We start from the raw sequence: 23,698 nt of genomic DNA, 5'->3' as shown, positions 1-23,698 counted from the left end.
TGAAACACAACTTCCTTTATTATTCTATCTCAAAATAAAGGGCAATTTTCTATTAGCCGTTTTTGAATACCTTCTGCATTTATTCAACAGTTAGTGTTTTATTAAAAACTCTGAATCCTGTTGGTATCCTGCAGTCTTCAGATTTTCACCCTTATGTAATTAATATTTGTTTCTCTTGAATCCAGAATGGTTACCTCACATTTACTTCCACACACCGGAGATTTATCCACCCACTTAATATGTCTTTGGTCATATGAAACTTCTTGTCCCGGTTAAGCTGTAAGCCTCTGAACTCGAATAGTGAAAACCTGGATAGAGTGTGCATGGGGAGGATGTTTCCACTGGTGGGAGAGACTAGGACTAGAGGCCATAGCCTCAGAATGAAAGGAAGGAGATGAGGAGGAATTTCTTTAGTCAGAGGGTGGTGAATCTGTGGAATTCATTGCCACAGAAGGCTGTGAATGGCGTCAAAGTATATTTTTACAGTGGAGATTGACAGATTCTTGATTCGTACTGGTATCATTGGTTATAGGGAGAAGGCAGGAGAATGGGGTTGTGAGGGAAAGATAGATCAGCCATGATTGAATGGCAGAGTAGGCTTGATGGGCGGAATGGCCTTATTCTGCTCAGGTGAGCTGATTTATCGGACTCTGAACTGGATTTTTTATCCCTCTATTTATGCGGGCAGTATGAGGGCATATGAGCCCACAGGGTGTTCAGTTTTGGTCACGCTGTGTAATAGGAAGGATGTTGTCAAGCTGGAAAACGGGTGCAGAGATAGGGTTTTATTCCTTGGAGCACGGGAGGATGAGGAGTGATCATGTAGTGTATAAGATCGTGAGATGAAGAGATAGGGTAAACGTCTTTTACCCAGTGTAGGGGAACCAAGAACTAGAGGACATAGGTTTAAGATGGGGCACGTTGATCATTGTGGACAAGTTGGGCCAAAGGGTCTGTTTCCAGATTAAGTGACTCTGTGACTCCCCTCAACCTGATACCTTCCAGAGAAAACAGTCAAAGTCTATCGAACTTCTCCCTGGAGCAGAAACCCTCTAATCCAGGCAACATTCAGGTTTTTGGTTTGGAGTGAACTTATACCTTTTTTTAAAAACTAAATGACAACTTTTAATTGGGATAGGCAGAAGGCAGTCAAGATTCAATCTCCATGCTCCAAGGACTACATGCTTTTGCGTCTGAGAATTTTTATATGACAGAGCTGAGAGCAGAAATGAATGGTTTTTGGTTTTGATTTAATACCAAAAATAAAAACTATTCTATATTATCTATATGTATTGCTGTTAAGTTGCTGCAAATGAGAACTTAATTCTTCCGATGTCAGCACATATGTCAAATTAAATGCTCTTGACTCACCAAAAATGAAATAAACCTTTTACAGGGATGGTGTTAAGTTTGGTGAGAATGCCAGAGTGCTTGCTGAGCATTTCGAAATGCAAGGAACTCCAGTTATGGTCGGTACGTTTGATAGTTCACTCTCACCTTTTCCTTCAAGCTTCAACTTTTAATTCTGTATTAAAATGCTTAAATTGTATCACAGGAGAGAACTAGAGGGCATAGATTTAAGGTGAGAAGGGAAAGTTTAATAGTAACCTTAGGGGCAACTTTTATTACACAGATGATGCCACTTTATTTGTCACATGTACCGAGGTAGAGTGAAATTATTTTTTGTATACTGTTCAGTACAAGTATCACGACGTATAAGCACTTAGATATGTATCTCAGATATAAATACAAGTGAATTTAGAAGGATGAGAGGGGATCTTATTGAAGCATATAAGATTTTTAAGGGATTGGACACGTTAGAGGCAGGAAACATGATCCCAATGTTGGGGGGAGTCCAGAACCAGGGCCACAGTTTAAGAATAAGAACGGAGTTGAGGAAAAGCTTTTTCAGTCAGAGAGTTGTAAATCTGTGGAATTCTCTGCCTCAGAAGGCAGTGGTGGCCAATTCTCTGGATGCTTTCAAGAGAGAGCTAGATAGAGCTCTTAAAGATAGCGGAGTCAGGGGGTATGGGGAGAAGGCAGGAACGGGGTACTGATTGTGAATGATCAGCCATGATCACATTGAATGGCGGTGCTGGCTCAAAGGGCCGAATGGCCTTCTCCTGCACCTATTGTCTATTGTATCGTAGTAGAACACTGGGACAGTATACAGAGTCGCCAGTTTGGGGCCATTTTCAAGTCCCAGTTGTTGTAAGTGTAGGGATCTTGATCTGACCTTGAAGGTCTGTTGTCCTGGCGGCGTTGTAGGGTGAGCCTGGCCAAGCGTAACCGTGGTGACCTCCACCGCTGTAGGCCGCGTGCGGTCCACGTGCTCGGCCTCCTGGAGCGGCCCCCGGTCGAGCCGAGCCCCAGGCTGCGGCAGGGCCTCCAGCGGCCCACTCCCCCGTCGAGGCTGTGCACTCCCTCCCTCCCGCAGCCGGCCTGCTCACCGGCCCTCCGTCTGACTCCTTCCACTCTGAAGTGGGCGAGCCGGGCTTTGCCGGCGGGTTCCGTCCGTCCTGCGACGCAGGTCCTCCGTCCGCAGCGGCGAGTCGGGCCTATCGAGCGGGTCTTCCATCCACGGCGGGTGAGCTGGACCTTTTACACCGAGCCAATTAACCTACAAACCTGTACGTCTTTGGAGTGTGGAAGGAAACGAGAGATCCCGGAGAAAACCCACGCTCATACCATGTGATTTGACGATGATGAAGAGAATTTTGAAATTGAGACCTTTCCAAAATAGGATGCATTGTAAGTTGGCAAGTGCCGGTGGAAGAAGTTTGGAATGATTTATCACTTGGTTTGTTATGTGTGAAACAATGTTCTGAACAGATGAATCATTTATGTGGTAATCTTTCAAAAACAGTTGTACATTTGGAAGAGGATTAGAATATGTGATTTAACACTTCAAGTGCAAGGCTTCACTGGTCTACATGCATGGGTCCTATGTTTGTGTGTTGCTTCCTTAATGTGTCATCATGGGTTTTTTTAACATTGTTGCTTTATAAATCAGGTAGTGCAACTTTGGCACACGTTCTTCTGGGAATAGCGTGGAATGAAACGACTGGTATCTCTAAATTCCTCGTCTTGGATACGCACTACATTGGAGAAGATGACTGGCCCAATGCAATTGAAAAGGTAAATGAGGGAGAAACAAGTGCACGAGTTATATTTCTAATTGGGTAAAGTTATAATTGATTGATTGAAAGATACAGCATGGAAACAGGCCCTTTGGTCCACCGTGCGCTCTGACCATCGATCTTCTTATTGAGTCCACATCACAAGATTAGAAGTTGTTCACTTCGCCGCATCAGCAAACAATGGCGTCTTGCGCTTCTTGTGCGTAGTGGTGGAAAGATTGGTGGAAGCAGGGCCACGCCGTGAACGCTCTTTCCTTGACCCCACCATCGATCATCCGTTCACACTAGTTCTATATTGTTCCCACTTTCGCATCCACTCCCGATACATTAGGCAATTTACAGAAACCAATTAACCTACAAACCTGTGCGCCTTTGGCATTAGGGAGAATTTTGACCTAAAACATCACCAGTCCATGCTCCCCAGAGATGCTGCCTGAGCTGCTCCATTAGTCAATAGTCAATTTATTTAAGTCATAAATGTGCAGTGAAATGAAAAATTACCCGCAGTTCAACAATAAGACCAATAAGAATAATCAATAAAAATGTAATAACACATACAATCATAAACCAACACCAAACAAAAGAAACATCCATCACAGTGAGTCTCCTCCAGTCACATCCTCACTGATGGAAGGCCAGAATGTCTTTTTCTCTTCCCTGCCGTCTTCTCCTGCCGCGATTCGGGGCTCCCGATGTCGGCCCCCACCCAGGGGCCTGTGGGCTTCCGACGTCCAGGCGGCCCGCGCCGAAGCCTCCGGAGACGAGTCGCAGCCACTCCCGCAGCCTCCGAAGGCGGCCAGCGCCGCAGGTGGTGAGTCCGGGCCGCAGGCTCTGCAAACCAGAGCCCGGGTGGTCCCAGCCGGAGCCCGCCAGCTCCAGGTGCATGGCCGGTGGTAGGCCGCAGCGGGAACGGAGACACGACACAGAAACAAAGGTCGGGTCTCCCTTCGGAAGAGACAGTGTTACAGTTCCCAGTTCCCACCCCCCCCCCCCCCCACCTAACACACAACTGCAAACACTACATCATATTTAAACTACAATTAAGACAAAAATAACAAAAAACACAAAAGACAACGGACTGCAGGCAAGCCGCAGCTGCGAGGGCAGTGTTGGCTCCTCCCTTTGTTACTCCAGCACTGTGCCTTTTGTGGGTAAATGGGACTGGCTTAGATGGGGCATCTTGAATGACATGGACGAGTTGGGTGGAAGGGCCCGTTTCTGTGCTGTATGTCTCTCTGACCATTTTTGCATTTCTTCCACCTCCTTTAGAAAGTAGGCTCCAGCTGTGCCAAAGAATCTCACTGGAACCTGAATCGGTGGAAGTAGAGATCTTCCATGAACACCAGTGCTGGGAGATAAAGCTGACAGTGGAATTTGTAGGAGAGAAACGCAGATCCTGATATTTCATAGTCGCGTGGCATGGAAACGGGTCCTCTGGCCCAATTCATTCATGCCGACCAATATGCCCAGTCGAAGCAAAGCCACTTTGCCTGTATTTGGCCCATGTTCCCACTAAACCTGTGGAGGGAATGGTTTATGTATTTTTAAAGTATTTTTAGATTGGGTGGTTTTACACGAGAACTTTACACTGAAGTAACTCGGTTACCTTTGCGGCACGGTGGCACAGCGATAGAGTTGCTGCCTTACAGCGCCAGAGACTCGGGTTTGATCCTAACTATGGGTGCTGTCTGTACGGAGTTTGTACATTCTCCCCCTGTCCTCCGTGGGTTTTCTCCAGGAGCTCCAGTTTCCTCCCGCACTCCAAAGACATCCAGGTTTGTAGGTTAATCGGCTTGGTAAAATCTCTCGTGTGTGCGGGATAGTGTTAGTGTGCGGGGATCGCTGGTCGGCGCGGACTCGTTGGGCCGAAGGGCCTGTTTCCACGCTGTATCTCTAAACTCAACTAACCTCTTTTTATTTCAGGGTGTTGATTGGAAAGGTGAAGATTTCTGGGTGGCAAAAGAATCTTACAACCTCTGTTTGCCACAGAGACCAGAAGGTGTTTAAAGCCAGCACCACTTCAGTGTTTCAGAGCTCAGACTGAAAAGAACATCATTTTCAAATGCACAGAACTCTACCAATCTTTGTGTACTTCAAACCAAATGGGAACTTGAGGGTTGAGTACATGTGTTTTACCATTACTGCAATAAAAAACAGCAGCTAAATATACTTTTAATATGTTATTGTTTGAACAACTTCACATGCAGAATAGTGAAAATGTAAGCACACTTAAGGTCACATCTTTATTGAAAGGTTCTCTTTCATTTCATTTGTTTTCCTTAACTATTCAGTGAGGGTGTTTATAGAAACATAGAAAATAGGTGCAGGAGTAGGCCATTCGGCCCTTCGAGCCATAGTTCTAGCCAATCTATGGAATCAAAATAAATGCTACTATTTAAGAAATCTCTTAAATCCAGGATAGATAATGATCCTAAAGTTAAAAATATATATTATGATACATCATAATTTGCACAAACTATACAAATATGATCAAGATTTGGCTAGCTAATAAAAATGTGCCTTAGTTTGTTGGTAAGACTGAAGTTAAGGTGACTGAACAAATTTTGATTACTAAAAGGGACACAGAGTGCTGGGGTAACTCAGCACGTCAGGCAGCATCTCTGGAGAACATGGATAGGTGATGTTTTGAGTCGAGACCCTCTTCAGACACTTCTTCAATCTAAAACATTGGCATTGGAGTTCCAGAGTGAGGGAGAGGGCTTTTGGAAAAGAAAATGTATAGTAAATACTTCGAGCCAGCACCACCATTCAATGTGATCATGGCTGATCATTCTCAATCAGTACCCCGTTCCTGCCTTCTCCCCATATCCCTTGATTCCACTAGCCCCTAGAGCTCTATCTAACTCTGTCTTAAATCCATCCAGTGATTTGGCTTCCACTGCCCTCTGTGGCAGAGAATTCCACAAATTCACAACTCTGGGTGAAAACATTTTTTCTCACCTCAGTTTTAAATGGCCTCCCCTTTATTCTAAGACTGTGGCCCCTGGTTCTGGATTCGCCTAACATTGGGAATATTTTTCCTGCATCTAGCTTGTCCAGTCCTTTTATAATTTTAGATGCTTCTATAACATCCCCTCTCATCCTTCTAAACTCCAGTGAATACAAGCCTAGTCTTTTCAATCTTTCCTCATATGTCAGTCCCACCATCCCAAGGATCAATCTCGTGAACCTACGCTGCACTGCCTCTGCTCTCCTGTTCTATGTTCTATGTTCTAAAAGATCATATAGCACTTTTGAAGAGATACATATGTGTTCATCAATGTTACAGCCGCAATGTATTTGATTACTGTGACTAACGGGTAATGGGAGCCTCGATTTCATTGTGCAGGAAGGAACAGCAGCTGCTGGTTTACACCGAAGAAAGACACAAAATGCTGGAGTAACTCAGCAGATCAGGTAGCATCTCTGGGGAGATGGAATGGGTGAACCAGGACAGAAATTATTTATTAGTCTAAAGATCTTTACCCGGACTCCCAGACCTGTCCGCTGCTCCGACTGACAGTGTCTTATGCGGTACGATACCCTCTCGTGACGCTGGGCAACGGCAGCGAGCCGCAGCTCCCAGTCAGCCACGGTTGGGAGCTGCCACGGCTGTTATGTTTGGTAGGTTAGGTGTATTAGATGCATTTTCGACTTACGATATTTTCGATTTACAATGGGTTTATCGGATGCATTTACAGGTGTAAGTCGAGGCACACCTGTACGTTCCAAATGTTCCACCATTCAGTACGATCATGGGTTATGTGATTGCAACTTCATCTGCATATCACTGGTAACCTAATCGAGGTTATCAAGAATTTATCTAATTTAAAAAAATAAAAATTGCAGCTGATAGAAATCTGAAACAAAAAACAGGATAATGCAGGAGGCTCTCAGCAGGTCAAGCAGCATCAGTGGGGTGAGCAAAAGAGGGTCAAGAATCTTTTGAGAGGATTGTTTTTCTCCTGGCAGCAGAGTGGCACAGCTAGTAGAACCTTTGCCTCACAGCGCAAGAGACCCCGGTTCAATCCTGACCTTGGGTGCTGTCTGTGTGGGGTTTGCATGGTCCTCCCACACACCCACACACTAAAGATGGTTGTGGGGTGGGGGATTAGAAAAACAGAATTAACGCAAGATTAATATAAAATGAGCAGTTAATGTTCAAGGCTACAGGGATCCATTTCTGTGTTGTATCCTTGTGACTGAGAATGGGAAAAGCCATAAACAAGCATGTTTTAAATTGCAGAGGCTAAGGTGGAGGAGAAGGGGCAATTACTTTAAAACCGGCTGTTGGGGGTTGAAATAAAAGCTTTGCAGCAGAAAGGTGTAGGCTCAGTACCAATTTAAAGATGATTGTGAAAAAGAATGAAAAATTGAAATATTAAATAAAAAATTAAGCCATGAGCACTGCATTTTACCCAGGCAGAAGATAGGTTGCAGTTCCTCAAACCCATGTTTGAAGGAATGAATAAATAAAGGAATGAATGAATTAGAAGTGGAATTAGGTTCTGATGAGGGTGCTGGAGTAGTGCCAACTGTTTCTCTTTCTACTGGATGCTGTCTGAAATGTTGGATGTTCCTGGGATCTTGTTTTTGGTATTTCAAATGATACTCAAAAGTATGGTATTACCCATCTTCTAATGGTAAAATACAGTGCTCATGGCTTAAGTTTTGATTGAACATTTCAAATTTTCATTCTCTTTTTCGCTTATCTTTAAATTGGTACTGTGTCTACACACTTCTGTTGCAACCATTTCCCAGGTTGGAGGTGGGAATGTGTTTTTGTGGTTGGACACAAAAAGCTGGAGTAACTCAGCTGGTCAGGCAGCATCTGTGGAGAGAAGGAATGGGTGACATTTTGGGTCGAGACCCTTCTTCAGACTGAGAGTCATGGGGAGACATGGAGAAATGGAAGGGTAAGGTGTCAAAACACAGATCATCTTTTTGTGCTGATCTTTTGATATGATCATTTTCCCGATGTTGGGGGGAGTCCAGACCCAGGGACCACTGTTTAAGAATAAGGGGTAGGCCATTTAGGACTGAGATCAAGGCAGTGGAGGCCAATTCACTGGATGAATTTAAAAGAGAGTTAGATAGAGCTCTAGGAGCTAGTGGAATCAAGGGATATGGGGAGAAGGCAGGCACGGGTTACTGATTGTGGATGATCAGCCACGATCACAATGAATGGCGGTGCTGGCTCGAAGGACCAAATGGCCTCCTCCTGCACCTATTTTCTATGTTTCTATGATCATATTGAATGGTGGTGCTGGCTTGTTGGGCCGAATGGCCTACTCCTGCACCTATTGTCTATGTTTCTGCTTCTATGATCATATTGAATGGCAGTGCTGGCTCGAAGGACCAAATGGCCTCCTCCTGCACCTATTTTCTATATTTCTGTTCATATTGAATGGCGGTGCAGGCTCGATGGGCCGAATGGCCTCCTCCTGCACCTATTTTCTATGTTTCTATGATCATATTGAATGGCGGTGCTGGCTCGAAGGAGCAAATGGCCTCCTCCTGCACCTATTTTCTATGTTTCTATGATCATATTGAATGGCGGTGCAGGCTCGATGGGCCTAATGGCCTACTCCTGCACCTATTTTCTATGTTTCTATGATCATATTGAATGGTGGTGCTGGCTCGATGGGCCTAATGGCCTACTCCTGCACCTATCTTCTATGATCATATTGAATGGTGGTGCTGGCACGTTGGGCCGAATGGCCTACTCCTGCACCTATTGTCTATGTTTCTGCTTCTATGGTCATATTGAATGGCAGTGCTGGCTCGAAGGACCAAATGGCCTCCTCCTACACCTATTTTCTATATTTCTATGTTCATATTGAATGGCGGTGCTGGCTCGATGGGCCGAATGGCTTCTTCCTGCACCAATTTCTTTTGTTTCTATGTTTCTATGATCATATTGAATGGCTCGATGGGCCGAATGGGCCTACTCCTGCACCTGTTGTCTATGTCTCTATGTGTCTCCTTGGGTTAATGTGTAGGACAGGAGTCGGGCCGGAACTTTCACCCGCGGCTGACGGGGGGTGGGGGGACGTTAAAGGCCGCGGCAGCGTCCGGAAGGGAACAAAGAGGCGGACCTGGCGGCTGCCTGGCAACGGTGTCCATGGGAACGGGTGTTGGTGCATCATCTGAAAGGCCGGGCCGGGCCGAGGGGGGCGGGGAGGGGAGGGGGCGGGACGGGCGGCGGCTCCAGGCAGTGCCCCAGCCAGGCGCAGCCCCTCCAGCAGCACATACTCACTGCATGCATCTGGGAGCCCGGACCACTCACTGCACTGCTGCAGCCCCCGCCTGCTCAGCACCGACAACCAGGATGTGTCACTGAGGGAGGAGGAGGAGGAGGAGGAGGAGGAGGCAGATGCAACAGTGTGCTACGTTCACCATCCACAAACAGTCCAAACTCAAGTACAGTACAGTACAGTAGTAGATAGCGCCTGTTCTTGTGGTGAGATGTTGTTTAATACAGGGGTGGTGTTGGTGGGTGCCTGGAACATGCTGGAGGAGGCAGTTACAACAGTGTGCTACGTTCACCATCCACAGATACAATCAGTCCAAACTCAAGTACAGTACAGTACATAAATAGCACCTGTTCTTGTGTTGTGCTGTTCTATGACATGTGCGGGGTGGCTGTGTAACACAGGGGTGGGGGTGGTGGTGGTGGTGGGTGCCTGGAGCATGCTGGAGGAGGCAGTTACAACAGTGTGCTACGTTCACCATCCACAGATACAATCAAGTACAGTACAGTACATAAATAGCACCTGTTCTTGTGTTGTGCTGTTCTATGACATGTGCTGGGTGGCTGTGTAACACAGGGGTGGGGGTGGTGGTGGTGGTGGTGGTGGGTGCCTGGAACATGCTGGAGGAGGCAGTTACAACAGTGTGCTACGTTCACCATCCACAGATACAATCAAGTACAGTACAGTACATAAATAGCACCTGTTCTTGTGTTGTGCTGTTCTATGACATGTGCTGGGTGGCTGTGTAACACAGGGGTGGGGGTGGTGGTGGTGGTGGTGGTGGTGGTGGGGGTGGGTGCCTGGAACATGCTGGAGGAGGCAGATACAACAGTGATGTTGAATGGGTTTTCGATGGGCACATGGATATGGAGGGGTATGGATCAGACTTGGTCTTGGCATCATATTCAGCACTGACATTATGGGCCAAAGGGCCTGCCCTTGTGTGGTGCTGTTCTACGTTCACCGTACACAGAAACAATCAGTCCAACACTCAAGTACAGTACATAGATAGCGCCTGTTCTTGTGTTGAGATGTGTGGGGCGGCTGTTTAACACAGGGGTGGTGTTGGTAGTGGGTGCCTGGAACATGCTGGAGGAGCCAGATACAACAGTGTGCTACGTTCACCATCCACAGTCCAAACTCAAGTAAAGTACATAGATACACACAATCTCCCAAATGTTCTAGGGGCTGGAGAACCTAGGGTGATGGAGGAACTGAAGGAAATCCACATTAGGCAGGAAATGGTTTTGGGTAGACTGATGGGACTGAAGGCTGATAAATCCCCAGGGCCTGATGGTCTGCATCCCAGAGTACTTAAGGAGGTGGCTCTAGAAATAGTGGAAGCATTGGAGATCATTTTTCAATGTTCTATAGATTCAGGATCAGTTCCTGTGGATTGGAGAATAGCAAATGTTATCCCACTTTTTAAGAAAGGAGGGAGAGAGAAAACGGGTAATTATAGACCAGTTAGTCTGACATCAGTGGTGGGGAAAATGCTGGAGTCAATTATAAAAGACGAAATTGCTGAGCATTTGGATAGCAGTAACGGGATCGTTCCGAGTCAGCATGGATTTACGAAGGGGAAATCATGCTTGACAAATCTACTGAAATTTTTTGAGGATGTAACTAGGAAAATTGACAAGGGAGAGTCAGTGGATGTGGTGTACCTCGACTTTCGGAAAGCCTTCGACAAGGTCCCACATAGGAGATTAGTGGGCAAAATTAGGGCACATGGTATTGGGGGTAGGGTACTGACATGGATAGAAAATTGGTTAACAGACAGAAAGCAAAGAGTGGGGATAAATGGGTCCCTTTCGGAATGGCAGGCAGTGACCAGTGGGGTACCGCAAGGTTCGGTGCTGGGACCCCAGCTATTTACGATATACATTAATGACTTAGACGAAGGGATTAAAAGTACCATTAGCAAATTTGCAGATGATACTAAGTTGGGGGGTAGTGTGAATTGTGAGGAAGATGCAATAAGGCTGCAGGGTGACCTGGACAGGTTGTGTGAGTGGGCGGATACATGGCAGATGCAGTTTAATGTAGATAAGTGTGAGGTTATTCACTTTGGAAGTAAGAATAGAAAGGCAGATTATTATCTGAATGGTGTCAAGTTAGGAGGAGGGGGAGTTCAACGAGATCTGGGTGTCCTAGTGCATCAGTCAATGAAAGGAAGCATGCAGGTTCAGCAGGCAGTGAAGAAAGCCAATGGAATGTTGGCCTTCGTAACAAGAGGAGTTGAGTATAGGAGCAAAGAGGTCCTTCTAAAGTTGTACCGGGCCCTGGTGAGACCGCACCTGGAGTACTGTGTGCAGTTTTGGTCTCCAAATTTGAGGAAGGATATTCTTGCTATGGAGGGCGTGCAGCGTAGGTTCACTAGATTAATTCCCGGAATGGCGGGACTGTCGTATGTTGAAAGGCTGGAGCGATTGGGCTTGTATACACTGGAATTTAGAAGGATGAGGGGGGATCTTATTGAAACATATAAGATAATTAGGGGATTGGACACATTAGAGGCAGATAACATGTTCCCAATGTTGGGGGAGTCCAGAACAAGGGGCCACAGTTTGAGAATAAGGGGTAGGCCATTTAGAACGGAGATGAGGAAGAACTTTTTCAGTCAGAGGGTGGTGAAGGTGTGGAATTCTCTGCCTCAGAAGGCAGTGGAGGCCAGTTCGTTGGATGCTTTCAAGAGAGAGCTGGATAGAGCTCTTAAGGATAGCGGAGTGAGGGGGTATGGGGAGAAGGCAGGAACGGGGTACTGATTGATAGTGATCAGCCATGATCGCATTGAATGGCGGTGCTGGCTCGAAGGGCTGAATGGCCTACTCCTGCACCTATTGTCTATTGTCTATTGTCTATTGTCTATTGTCTATAGCGCCTGTTCTCGTGTTGTGCTGTTCTATGGCATGTGCCGGGTGGCTGTTTAACACGGGGGTGGGTGCCTGGAACATGCTGGAGGAGGCAGTCACAACAGTGTGCTACGTTCACCATCCACAGTCCAAACTCAAGTACAGTACAGTAGATAGCACCTGTTCTTGTGTTGTGCTGTTCCATGAGATGTGCGGGGTGGCTGTTTAACGCAGGGGTGGTGGTGGTGGCGGGGGGGGGGGGGGGGGGCCTGGAACATGCTGGAGGAGGCAGATACAACAGTGCTACGTTCACCATACATAGATACAATCAGTCCAAACTCAAGTACAGTACATAGATAGTGCCTATCCGCTGTTCTATGAGATGTGCGGGGTGGCTGTTTAACACGGGGCGTAGTGGTGGTGATGTTGGTGGGTGCCTGGAACATGCTGGAGGAGGCAGTTACAACAGTGTGCTACGTTCACCATACACAGATACAATCAGTCCAAACTCAAGTACAGTACAGCATGTTCCAGGGACCCACCACCAACACCACCCCTGTGTTAAACAGCTCCTGTTCTTGTGTTGTGCTGTTCTATGACATGTGTGGGGTGGCTGTGTAACACAGGGGTGGTGGTGTTGGTGGGTGCCTGGAACATGCTGGGGGAGGCAGATACAACAGTGATGGGTACATGAATATGGAGGGGTATGGATCGGACTTGGTCTTGGCATCATGTTCAGCCCCGACATGGTGGGCCAAAGGGCCTGCCCTTGTGCTGTACTGTTCTATGTTCACCATACACAGAAACAATCAGTCCAAACACAAGTACAATAGACAGCGCCTGTTCTTGTGCTGCACTGGTTGGTCTACATTCACCATACACAAATACAATCAGTCCAACACACAAGTACAGTAGATAGCGCCTGTTCTTGTGTTGTATTGTTCTATGAGATGTGTGTGGCAGCAGTTTAACACAGGGGTGGTGGTGGTGCTGGGTCCCTGGAACCAACTGGCGGAGACAGATACCATAGTGGTGTTGAATGGGTTTTGATGGGCACATGGATATGGAGGGGTATGGATCGGGCTTGGTCTTGGCATCATGTGCAGCACAGACACGGTGGGCCGAATGACCTTTTCTTGGGATGGACTGTTCTATGAGACGTTCGGGGTGGGCTGTTCAACACACAGGGTGGTGGTGGGTGCCTGGAACACGCTGGTGAAGGCAGATATGATAGTGGCTTTTGGATGGGCACATGGATATTGCAGGAAATTGAGGGATATGGATCATGTCCAGGCAGTTAAGAATGGGTCTTGGCATCATATTAAGCACAGACAAGGTGGGCCGAAGGGCCTGATCTTGTCAGAGATAAACTTGGCTTGGATTCACTGGAGTTTAGAAGGATGAGAGGGGATCTTATAGAAACATATAAAATTATAAAAGGACTGGACAAGCTAGATGCAGGAAAATTGTTCCCAATGTTGGGCAAGTCCAGAACCAGGGGCCACAGTCTTAGAATAAAGGGGAGGCCATTTAAAACTGAGGTGAGAAGAAACGTTTTCACCCAGAGAGTTGTGAATTTGTGGAATTCTCTGCAACCGAGGGCAGTGGAGGCCAAATCACTGGGTGGATTTAAGAGAGAGTTAGATAGAGCTCTAGGGGCTAGTGGAATCAAGGGATTATGGGGAGAAGGCAGGCACGAGTTATTGATTGGGGACGATCAGCCATGATCACAATGAATGGCGGTGCTAGCTCGAAGGGCCGAATGGCCGAATGTCCTCCTCCTGCACCTATTTTCTATGTTTCTATGTTTAAACACAAAGTGCTCAAGTAACTCAGCGGGTCAGGCAGCATCTTAGTTTAGTTGAGAGATACACCGCATAAAACATGAAATCGGCACAGATATTGTGGGCCAAAGGGCCAGTTCTTGTCAAAGACAGACGCAAAGTGCTGGAGTAACTTTGGGCGGCACGGTGGTGCAGTGGTAGAGTTACAGTGCCAGTGACCCAGGTTCGATCCTGACTATGGCTGCTGTCGGTACAGTGTCTGTACGTTCTCCCTGTGATCGTGTAGGATTTCTCCGGGTGCTCCAGTTTCCTCCCACATTCCAAAAAAAAGTATAGGTTTGTAGCTCAATTAGGCATCGGTAAAAATTGTACATTGTCCCTCGTGTGTGGGATAGTGCTAGTGTAAGTGGTATAAGAACATAACTGCAGATGCTGGTACAAATCGAAGGCATTTATTCACAAAATGCTAGAGTAACTCAGCAGGTCAGGCAGCATCTCAGGAGAGATGGAATGGGCGACGTTCCGGGTCGAGACCCTTCTTCAGACTGAAGTGTAAGTGGTGATCACTGTTGGCGCGGACAGTGGGTTGAAGAGCCTATTTCAGCACTGTGTCTCTAGAAAATGGTGGTGGGTGCCCGGAACATGCTGCCAGGGGTGGTGGTAGAGGCAGAAACAATAATGGTGTGAATGGCCTTTGGATGGATGTGCAGGAAATGGAGGAATATGGATAGGCAGGAAAGAAAACTGCAGATGCTGGTTTAAATCGAAGGTAGACACAAAATGCTGGAGTAACTCTTCCAGGTGAGGCAGAGGTTCACCTGCACCTCCTCCAACCTCATCTATGTATCCGTTATTCCAGGTGTCAACTTCTCTAGATCGGCGAGACCAAGCACAGGCACGGCAATCGTTTCGCTCAACACCTCCGCTCAGTCCGTCTTAACCGGTGGCTCAGCACTTCAACTCCCCCCTCCCATTCCCAATCTGACCTTTCTGTCCTGGGCCTCCTCCATTGTCAGAGTGAGGCCCAGCACAAATTGGAGGAACAGCACCTCATATTTTGCTTGGGTAGTTTACACCCCAGCGGTATCAACATTGATTTCTCTAACTTCAGTCCCTGCTTTCCCTCCCTATCCCCTCCCCCTTCCCAGTTCTCCCACCAGTCTTCCTGTCTCCTACTACATCCTATCCCACCCCATCCCCTGACATGAGTCTGAAGAAGGGTCTCGATCCGAAACGCCATCCATCCTTCTCTCCAGAGATGCTGCCTGACCCGCTGAGTTACTCCAGCATTTTGTGTCCAAAGGAGGAATATGGATCATGTGCAGGCAGATAACACTTGGTCTTGGCATCATGTTCAGCACAGACATTATGGGCTGAAGGGCCTGTTCTTGTCAAAGATAAGCACAAAGTAACTCAGTGGGTCAGACTGTCCGGGGTGGTGCTTGAAGCACTTTGTTCAGTTTAGAGATACAGCGCGGAAACACAAAATTGGTACAGACATTGTGGGCCGAAGGGCCTGTTCTTGTGCTGTACTGTTGTTTTATGAGACATGTTGGGTGGCTGTTTTACACAGAGGGTGGTGATGGGGGCCTGGTACATGCTGCCAGGGGTGGTGATGGTGGAGCCAGTTAAAATCGTGGCATTGAATGGCTTTTGGATTGGCATTTTCTCCAAAGATGCCGCCTGACCCGCTGAGTTTCTCCAGCAGTTTGTAGCTATCTTTGGTCTTGGTCTTGGTCATGTGCAGGCAGATAACACTTGGTCTTGGCATCATGTTCAGCATAGACATTGTGGGCAGAAGAGCCTGTTCTTGTGCCGTACTGTTCTATGTTCTATGAAATGTGCGGGCTAAGTTTATTTACACAGAGGATGCTGCTTGCCTGGATGACTGTCCGGGGTGGTGGTTGAATCAGATTTGTTAGTGGCATGCAGAAGATTTTTGGAAAGGCACGTGGAAATGCAGGCAATGGAAGGAAGGATATGGATTATGTGCAGGTAGATAAGTGATGGTCTTGGCATCATGTTCAGCATAGACATTGTGGGTGAAGTGGACATAGTATCTTGCGCAATGAGATGTGTGAGGCACGTTTTTGTACACAGAGGGTGGTGGGGGCCTGGAACGCACTGCCATGGGTGGTGGTGGGGACAGATACGATAGTGACGTTGACTGTCTGTTCGATAGGCACGTGGATGTACAGGGAATGGAGGGATATGGTTAGGGTTGCCAACTGTCCCGTATTAGCCGGGACATCCCTTATTTTGGGCTAAATTGGTTTGTCCCGACCGGGACCGCCCTTGTTCAGTATTAGGCCCGCGGGCTGCTGTAGGCCGGGACAGTGTAGACTAACGGAGTGTTTTCGGGGAGCGGGGACGAGTGTGTTCACCTAACGGAGGTTGGGTAGCAACCCGCCTCCTGGCTCTAGGGGCCGCCATTGGTGGAGCGGGAGCACGTGGCCGCTGGCTGGGTGAGGTCACGTGGGGCACAGGGCGGTGACGTCACCTTGTCCCGTATTTGGGAGTGAGACAGTTGGCAACCCCTGATATGGATCACAAGCAGCAAGGCAGAGGAGATTCGTTTCGGTTGGCATCATGTTCAGAACATGCATGTACTCCCGGGTTTTAGACATGCTGCCTGACCCGCTGAGTTACTCCAACACTTTGTGTTTAACTTTGACTCAAATCCAAAAATGGCAGCACTAAGCCAAGATTGGCACCCGTACACAGTGGGGGGAAAAAAACTCCAGCCATTTGCAATCCTTCTTTCATCTCTCCAGAGTTCACCATAAGGTTGAGAAACATTACCCCTTTTTCTGCTATTTGGCAATGTTGTTCATCTTTGGACTTCAATTTAATGTATTTATCATCACTGCTGATCACTGGCACAAGCTGGACAAAACATCAGGTGCTGGAGGAATTCAGCAGGTCAGGAAGCATCTGTGGAGGGAATCGATAGTCCGATTTTCGTGTTGGGATCCTTCCTCAGACTATAACTTGGTTCTGATGTAGGATATTTGACTTGAACCATAAACTGTTTCTCTTCTCACAGGAGTGGCTTGACCTGCTGAAAACGTTAAGCATAGTCTGTTTTTATTTTACATTTCCAGCATCGGCAGTTTTGTTTTACAATTTAGCGCGATTGTTTTGTAATTGTACTGCCGTGTAATGAGCTGTGTGTTTACTTGCATCAACACACTGATCACATCCTTCATAAGTGAATTGGTTTACAGTCAGAAAGCAAAGGGTGGGGATAATTGGATCATTTTCAAGTTGGCAAGGCATGTAATCAGTGGGGTTACCTGGGGGATCAGTGTTGGGGCTCAATTAAGTGCAATCCGTATTAAAGGCTTAAACAAAGGGACTGGTATAATGTATCCTAATTTCCTACTGATATGAAAACAGGTGGGAAAGTAAATTAGAAATAGTGAAAGGCTTGGATAGAGTGGATGTAGAGAGGATGTTTCCACTAGTGGGAGAGTCTAGGACCAGAGGTCATAGCCTCAGAATAAAAGGACGTACCTATTGGAAGGAGATGAGGAGGAATTTGTTTAGTTAGAGGATGGTGAATCTGTGGAATTCATTGCCACAGAAGGCTGTGGAGGCCAAGTCAATGGATATTTTTAAGGCAGAGATACATAGATTCTTGATTAGGACGGGTGTCATGGATTACGGGGAGAAGACAGGAGTATGAGGTTGAAGGGGAGAGTTGGATCAGCCATGATTGAATGGCGGAGTAGACTTGATGGGCTGAATGGCCCAATTCTGCTCCTATCACTTAGGAACGTTTGAACTTGTGAACTTAGTCACTGCAATAGGATATACCGGTTAAAAGGGGAACGAGGCAGAAAGATGTCAGATGCAACAAAGTGATGTGAAATGTGTGATTATTCGATTTTGGAGGAAGAATAAAATTGCAGATGGATTTGGAGATTCCTGTTACAGAATGACGGTAAATTTACATCACTGCTGCAGAAAACTATTTGGGAGCCTCACTTGAATATAGGCGTTTAGTTTAATTTGGAGATATTGAGTGAAAACAGGCCTTTCGGCCCACCGAACAGTTTACAGAACCCAATTACCCTACAAACCTGCATGTCTTTGGAATGTTAGAGAAAACCAGAGCACTCAGAGAAAATCCATGCGATCACAGGGAGAAGGTACAAACTCCATGCAGACAGCACCTGTAGTCAGGATCGAACCCAGGTCTCCGACGCCGTGAGGCAACAACTCTACCGCTGCACCACTGTGCTGCCCCTTCATGGAAAAATGGATTAAAATCCAGTGGTGAGGTAGTGTATGCAGTTCTTTGCTAAGAAGCAATGAGCTGAATAAATTGATTCCAGCAAGGTCTGAAGAAGGGTCTCGACCCAAAACGTCACCCATTCCTTCTCTCCTGAGATGCTGCCTGACCCGCTGAGTTGCTCCAGCATTTTGTGTCAACCTTTGATTTTTAAACCAGCATCTGCAGTTCTTTCCTGCACATCCAGCAATGAGCTGATAGTCATATGAGCGAAGATTGAGCACAATATTCTCTGGAGTTTGGAGATATGACTGATGATTTTACTGATACTCATGAGATACTGCAGAGGTTTGGAGACACTGCAGATGCTGGAATGTTCAATAAAACACAAGGTTTAGAAACATAGAAAATAGGTGCAGGAGTAACTCGGCCATTTGGCCCTTCGAGCCTGCACCGCCATTCAATATGATCATGGCTGATCATCCAACTCAGTATCCCGTACCTGCCTTCTCTCCATACCCCCTGATCCCTTTAGCCAGAAGGGCCACATCTAACTCCCTCTTAAATATAGCCAATGAACTGGCCTCAACTACCTTCTGTGGCAGAGAATTCCACAGATTCACCACTCTGTGTGAAAAAAAAACGTTCTCATCTCGGTCCTAAAAGACTTCCCCCTTATCCTTAAACTGTGACCCCTTGTTCTGGACTTCCCCAACATCGGGAACAATCTTCCTGCATCTAGAGGTACCCAGCGGGTCAGGCAGCATCCGTGGAGACAATGGACAAACAATGTTTTTGGCCGGGACCCTTCTTTCAATTGGAGAGTTGCAAAACATCATTTGTCAATTCTCTCGACAGATGCAGCGTTTGTGGAGGGAATTGATAGACGACTTGCACTTTGTGCTTTGTTTTGAGGAATCTTGATGCTTTAGAGTAGATTCTGTGAGGACGTGTCTCTTGGTGGGGGATGGGTGAATAGTGTGGACTCAGAATAGTTTAGTCCATTGTCTTGTGTTCCTAGATACAGTGAAAAGCTTTTTTGTTGTGTGTTATCCAGTCAGCGGAAAGTCTATACATGATTACAATCAAGCCGTCCACAGTGTACAGATGCAGGGTAAAGGGAATAATGTTTAGTGCAAGGTAAAGTAGGATTAAAGATAGTCCGAGGGTCTCCAGTGAGGTCGACGGTAGGTCAGGACCACTCTCCAGTTGGTGATGGGATAGTTCAGTTGCCTGATAACAGCTGGGAAGAAACTGTCCCTGAATCTGGAGGTGTGCGTTTTCACACTTCTGTACCTCTTGCGTCATGGGAGAGGGGAGAATTTTAGATTTTTAGATTTAGAGATACAGCGCAGAAACAGGCCCTTCGGCCCACCGGGTCCGCGCCGCCCAGCGATCCCCGCACACTAACACTATCTTACATCCACTAGGGACAATTTTTACATTTGCCCAGCCAATTAACCTACGTCTTTGGAGTGTGGGAGGAAACCGAAGATCTCGGAGAAAACCCACGCAGGTCACGGGGAGAACGTACAAACTCCGAACAGACAGCGCCCGTAGTCAGGATCGAACCTGAGTCTCCGGCGCTGCATTCGCTGTAAGGCAGCAACTCTACCGCTGCGCCACTGTGCCGCCCTAGAAGAGGGTGTCGGGAGTGAGACTGGTCCTTAATGATGCTGCTGGCCTTGCCGAGGCTACGTGAAGTGTAGATGGAGTTAATGGAATGGAGTTAATCGTTGGTTTGTGCGACGGTCTGGGCTGCGTCCACAATTCTCTGCAATTTCTTGCGGTCTTGGATGGAGCTGTTCCCAAACCAAGCTGTGATGCATCCCGATACAATGCTTCAATGGAAGAGTTCGTGAGAGTTGTTGGAGAAATGCCGAACTTCCTCAGGCTTCTTCGCAAGCAGAGGCGTTGGTATGCTTAATAAGCGATCAACCCATTTAAGATTGAGATAAAGAGGAATTTCTTCCTTCTAGGGGCTGTGAATCTTTGGAAGCAAGTGAACAGATTCAAAGCTGAGATAAACTAATTACTGTCCATTTTAAAATCAGGATTATAGCAATCAGACAGGAAATTGGACTTCAGACCAATGTCAGATTATCCCTGATCTTATTGAAAGGTGGAAGAAGCATGAGAATCTCTGAATGACCGATTTCTATAATTCTTACATATTTCCCATCTGTGAACTGGAAGCTGGAGAAATTGTGTGAGTTTTAAGCCCTGTACTATTCTGGATCCTTAATGCTGTCTTCATTTTATTTCCCACCATCTCACCATGGAAGATAGGATTATCTAATTGTTTGGTGGTGGTGCAGTGCTAAATATATCTGACTAGCTATCCAAATTAATAGGATAAGAAAAAAACTGCAGATGTTGGTAAAAATCAAAGGTAGACACAAAATGCTGGAATAACTCAGCGGGTCAGGCAGTGTGGAGATGAGGAACGCAGAGCCAGATCTATCTTATTTGTTTGCTTGGGCCACTGGACTTTGCATGGGCTTTGCAACATTGTGTGCTAGGTTAATCACATGCTTGAGGCTACGTAATCACAAAATTGCTGAAACTTGCTAAAGCTAGTAGTAATCAGTAGCCCAAACCGCAGAATGTTCCAGCTCGTCTTCAGAGGAGAAAAACACAATGTATAAGAACAAAAACAGTAAACAGCTCCATCAAAGATTGCAAGAAATTACAGAGTTGTGGACATACCCCAGACCATCACATAAACCATCCTCCCTTCCATTGACTCCATCTACACTACGATGCCTCGGAAATGCCAGCAGCATAATCAAGGACCAGTCTCACCCCGGTCACTCCCTTTTCTTCCCTCTCCCATCAGGCAAGAGGTACAGAAGTGTGAAAGTGCACACCTCTACATTCAGGAACAGTTTCTTCCCAGCTGTTATCAGGCAACTGAATGGTCCTCTCATCAGCTAGAGTGCAGTCCTGACCTCCCATCTACCCAAGGTCAGGTAACTCTAAGGTCAGGTAAAATTGGGACCGATGTGAGAGGAGGATTGGTGGACTAAAGGTGTTGTATTTGAATGCACGTGGTATAAGGAACAAAGTAGATGAGCTTCTAGCACAGTTAGAAATTGGTAGGTACACTGTTGTGGGTATTATGTAGGTGTGACTGAAAGTGGATCAGAGCTGGGAGCTAAATATTCAAGGTTACATGTCCTATTGAAAAGACAGACAGGTGGGCAGAGGAGGTGGGGTCGCTCTGCTGCTAAGGAATGAAATTTGGTCCTTAGCTAAAGGTGACACAGAATCAGAAAATGTAAGAGTCCTTGTGGGTAGAGCGAAGAAATTGAAAGGTAAAAAGTCCCTGGTGGGAGTTATTTACAGGCCCCTGAACAGTAGCCAGGATGTAGGGTACAAATTACATCAGGAAATACAATCGGCATGTAAGAAAGGCAGTGTTACAGTGGTCATGGGGGATTTCAATATGCAGGTAGACTGGAAAAATCAGGTTGGTACTGGACCCCAAGAGAGGGAATTTGTAGCATTCCTACGAGATGGTTTCTTAGAGCAGCTTAAGTGGTGTCTACCAGGGAGAGGGCAGTTCTGGATTAGTGCTGTGTAATGAACCGGATTTGATTGGGGGGCTGGAGATAAAGGAACTACTAGGAGGTAATAATCATAATATAGGATTCAACCTGCAATTTGAGAGGCAGAAGATGATGTCGGATGAGTCGGTATTGCAGCTGAGCAAAGGGGCATGAAGGAAGAGCTGGCTAAAGTTGATTGGAAAGGTACCCTAGCAGGAATGACGGTGGAACAGCAATGGCAGGAATTTCTGGGAATAATTCGGAAGGTGCAGCATCTTTTCTTTCCAAAGAGGAAGAAAGATTCTAGGGGGAGAAAGAGGCGACCGTGGCTGACAAGGGAGTAGGAAAATAACTGCAGATGCTGGTACGAATCGAAGGTATCACAAAGTGCTGGAGTAACTCAGCAGGTCAGGCAGCATCTTGGAGAGAAGGAATGGGTGACGTTTCGGGTCGAGACCCTTCTTCAGACTGAATGTGCAGAGAAAGCAGGAACTCTGTAAAAGGACTTGGACAGGTTGGGACAGTGGGCAGGGAAGTGGCAGATGGAACACAGCTTGGCAAAGTGTGGTCATGCATTTTGGTAGTGGGAATAAAGGCAAATACTATATATTTTTTTAATGGGGAGAGAATTCAGAAACCGGAGGTGCAACGGGACTTGGGCAAGTTGGTGCAGGATTCTCAAAAAGTTAATTTGCAATTCGAATCGGTGGTAAGAAAGGCAAATGCAACGCTAGCATTTATTTCAAGAGGACTAAAACTTTTTCACCCGGGGAATGAGGAAAAACTTTTTCACCCAGAGAGTTGTGAATCTGTGGAATTCTCTGCCACAGAAGGCAATGGTGGCCAATTCACTGGATGTTTTCAAGAGAGAGTTAGATTTAGGTCTCAGGGCTAACGGAATCAATGGATATGGGGAAAAAGCAGGAACGGGGTACTGATTTAGGATGATCAGCCACAATCATATTGAATGGCTGTCTCGAAGGGCTGACTGGCCTACTCCTGCACCTATTTTCTATGTTTCTATGACTAAAATATAAAAACACGGATGTAATGCTGAGGCTTTAGAAGGAGCTGGTCAGACCTCATTTGGAGTATTGTGAACAATTTTGGGCCCCCTTTCTGAGGAAGGATGTGCTGGCACTGGAGAGGGTCCAGAGGAAGTTTACGAGAATGATCCCAGGAATGAATGGGCGAGCATACGTTGAGCGTTTGACGTCACTGGGCCCGTACTCATTGGATGAGGTAGGACCTTATTGAAACTTACCAAATAGTGAAAGGACTTGATGGAGTGGATATGGAGAGGATGTTTAAACTAGTGGAAGAGTCTAGAACCAGAGGCCATTGCCTCAGAAAAAAAGACGTACGTTTACAAAGGAAATGAGGAGGAATTTCTGTGGTCAGAAAGTGGTGAATCTGTGGAATTCATTGCCACAGAAAACTGTGGAGGCCAAGTCAATGGATATTTGTACGGCAGAGATTGATGGATTCTTGTTTAGTAAGGGTGTCGGGTTATGGAGAGAAGGTAGACAAAATACTGGAGTAGCTCGGGATCAGGCAACATCTCGGGAGAGAAGGAACAGGTCGAGACCCTTCTTCAGGAAGGCAGGAGAATGGGGTTGAGAGGGAGAGATAGATCAGCCACGATTGAATGGCGGAGTAGACTGGGTGGGCCGAATGGCCTAATTCTAGTGCTATCACATAAACATATGAACTTATGGACCTCATTGGTGACCTCTGATCTATCTTTAATCAGACTTTATTGGGCTCCAATGTTATATGTTGCTCTGAATGTTGTACCCTTTATCCTTTATCTGTGCACTTAGACGGCTTGATTGTATGCATGTTTCGTCTTTTATCTGACTGTATAGCATGCAAAA

The 23,698-nt window shown here is 46.6% G+C and overlaps 2 protein-coding genes across 3 annotated transcripts in view; both read left to right on the top strand.

The window, feature by feature from the left end:
- The window catches only part of ufsp2 (ufm1-specific peptidase 2), a 31,532-nt gene extending 26,235 nt beyond the window's left edge, over positions 1 to 5,297 (top strand). The window contains exons 10-12 of the mRNA XM_078396691.1: positions 1,397 to 1,473; positions 3,014 to 3,138; positions 5,064 to 5,297. Coding sequence (XP_078252817.1) covers positions 1,397 to 1,473; positions 3,014 to 3,138; positions 5,064 to 5,147 — 286 coding nt within the window. The 3' untranslated portion in view covers positions 5,148 to 5,297. The remainder of the gene's footprint in view (positions 1 to 1,396; positions 1,474 to 3,013; positions 3,139 to 5,063) is intronic.
- A 4,216-nt stretch (positions 5,298 to 9,513) lies between these two features.
- lrp2bp (LRP2 binding protein) overlaps positions 9,514 to 23,698 on the top strand; it is a 59,427-nt gene continuing 45,242 nt past the window's right edge. For both annotated transcript variants that reach the window (XM_078396689.1, XM_078396690.1), the window contains exon 1: positions 9,514 to 9,563. The gene's annotated coding sequence lies outside the window, so the exon portion shown is untranslated. The remainder of the gene's footprint in view (positions 9,564 to 23,698) is intronic.

Source organism: Rhinoraja longicauda, chromosome 3 (genome assembly GCF_053455715.1).
Source record: "Rhinoraja longicauda isolate Sanriku21f chromosome 3, sRhiLon1.1, whole genome shotgun sequence".
Taxonomy (NCBI): domain Eukaryota; kingdom Metazoa; phylum Chordata; class Chondrichthyes; order Rajiformes; family Arhynchobatidae; genus Rhinoraja; species Rhinoraja longicauda.
The sequence above is the reverse complement of the archived record's forward strand: the minus strand, read 5'-3'. Positions and strand labels throughout refer to the sequence as shown.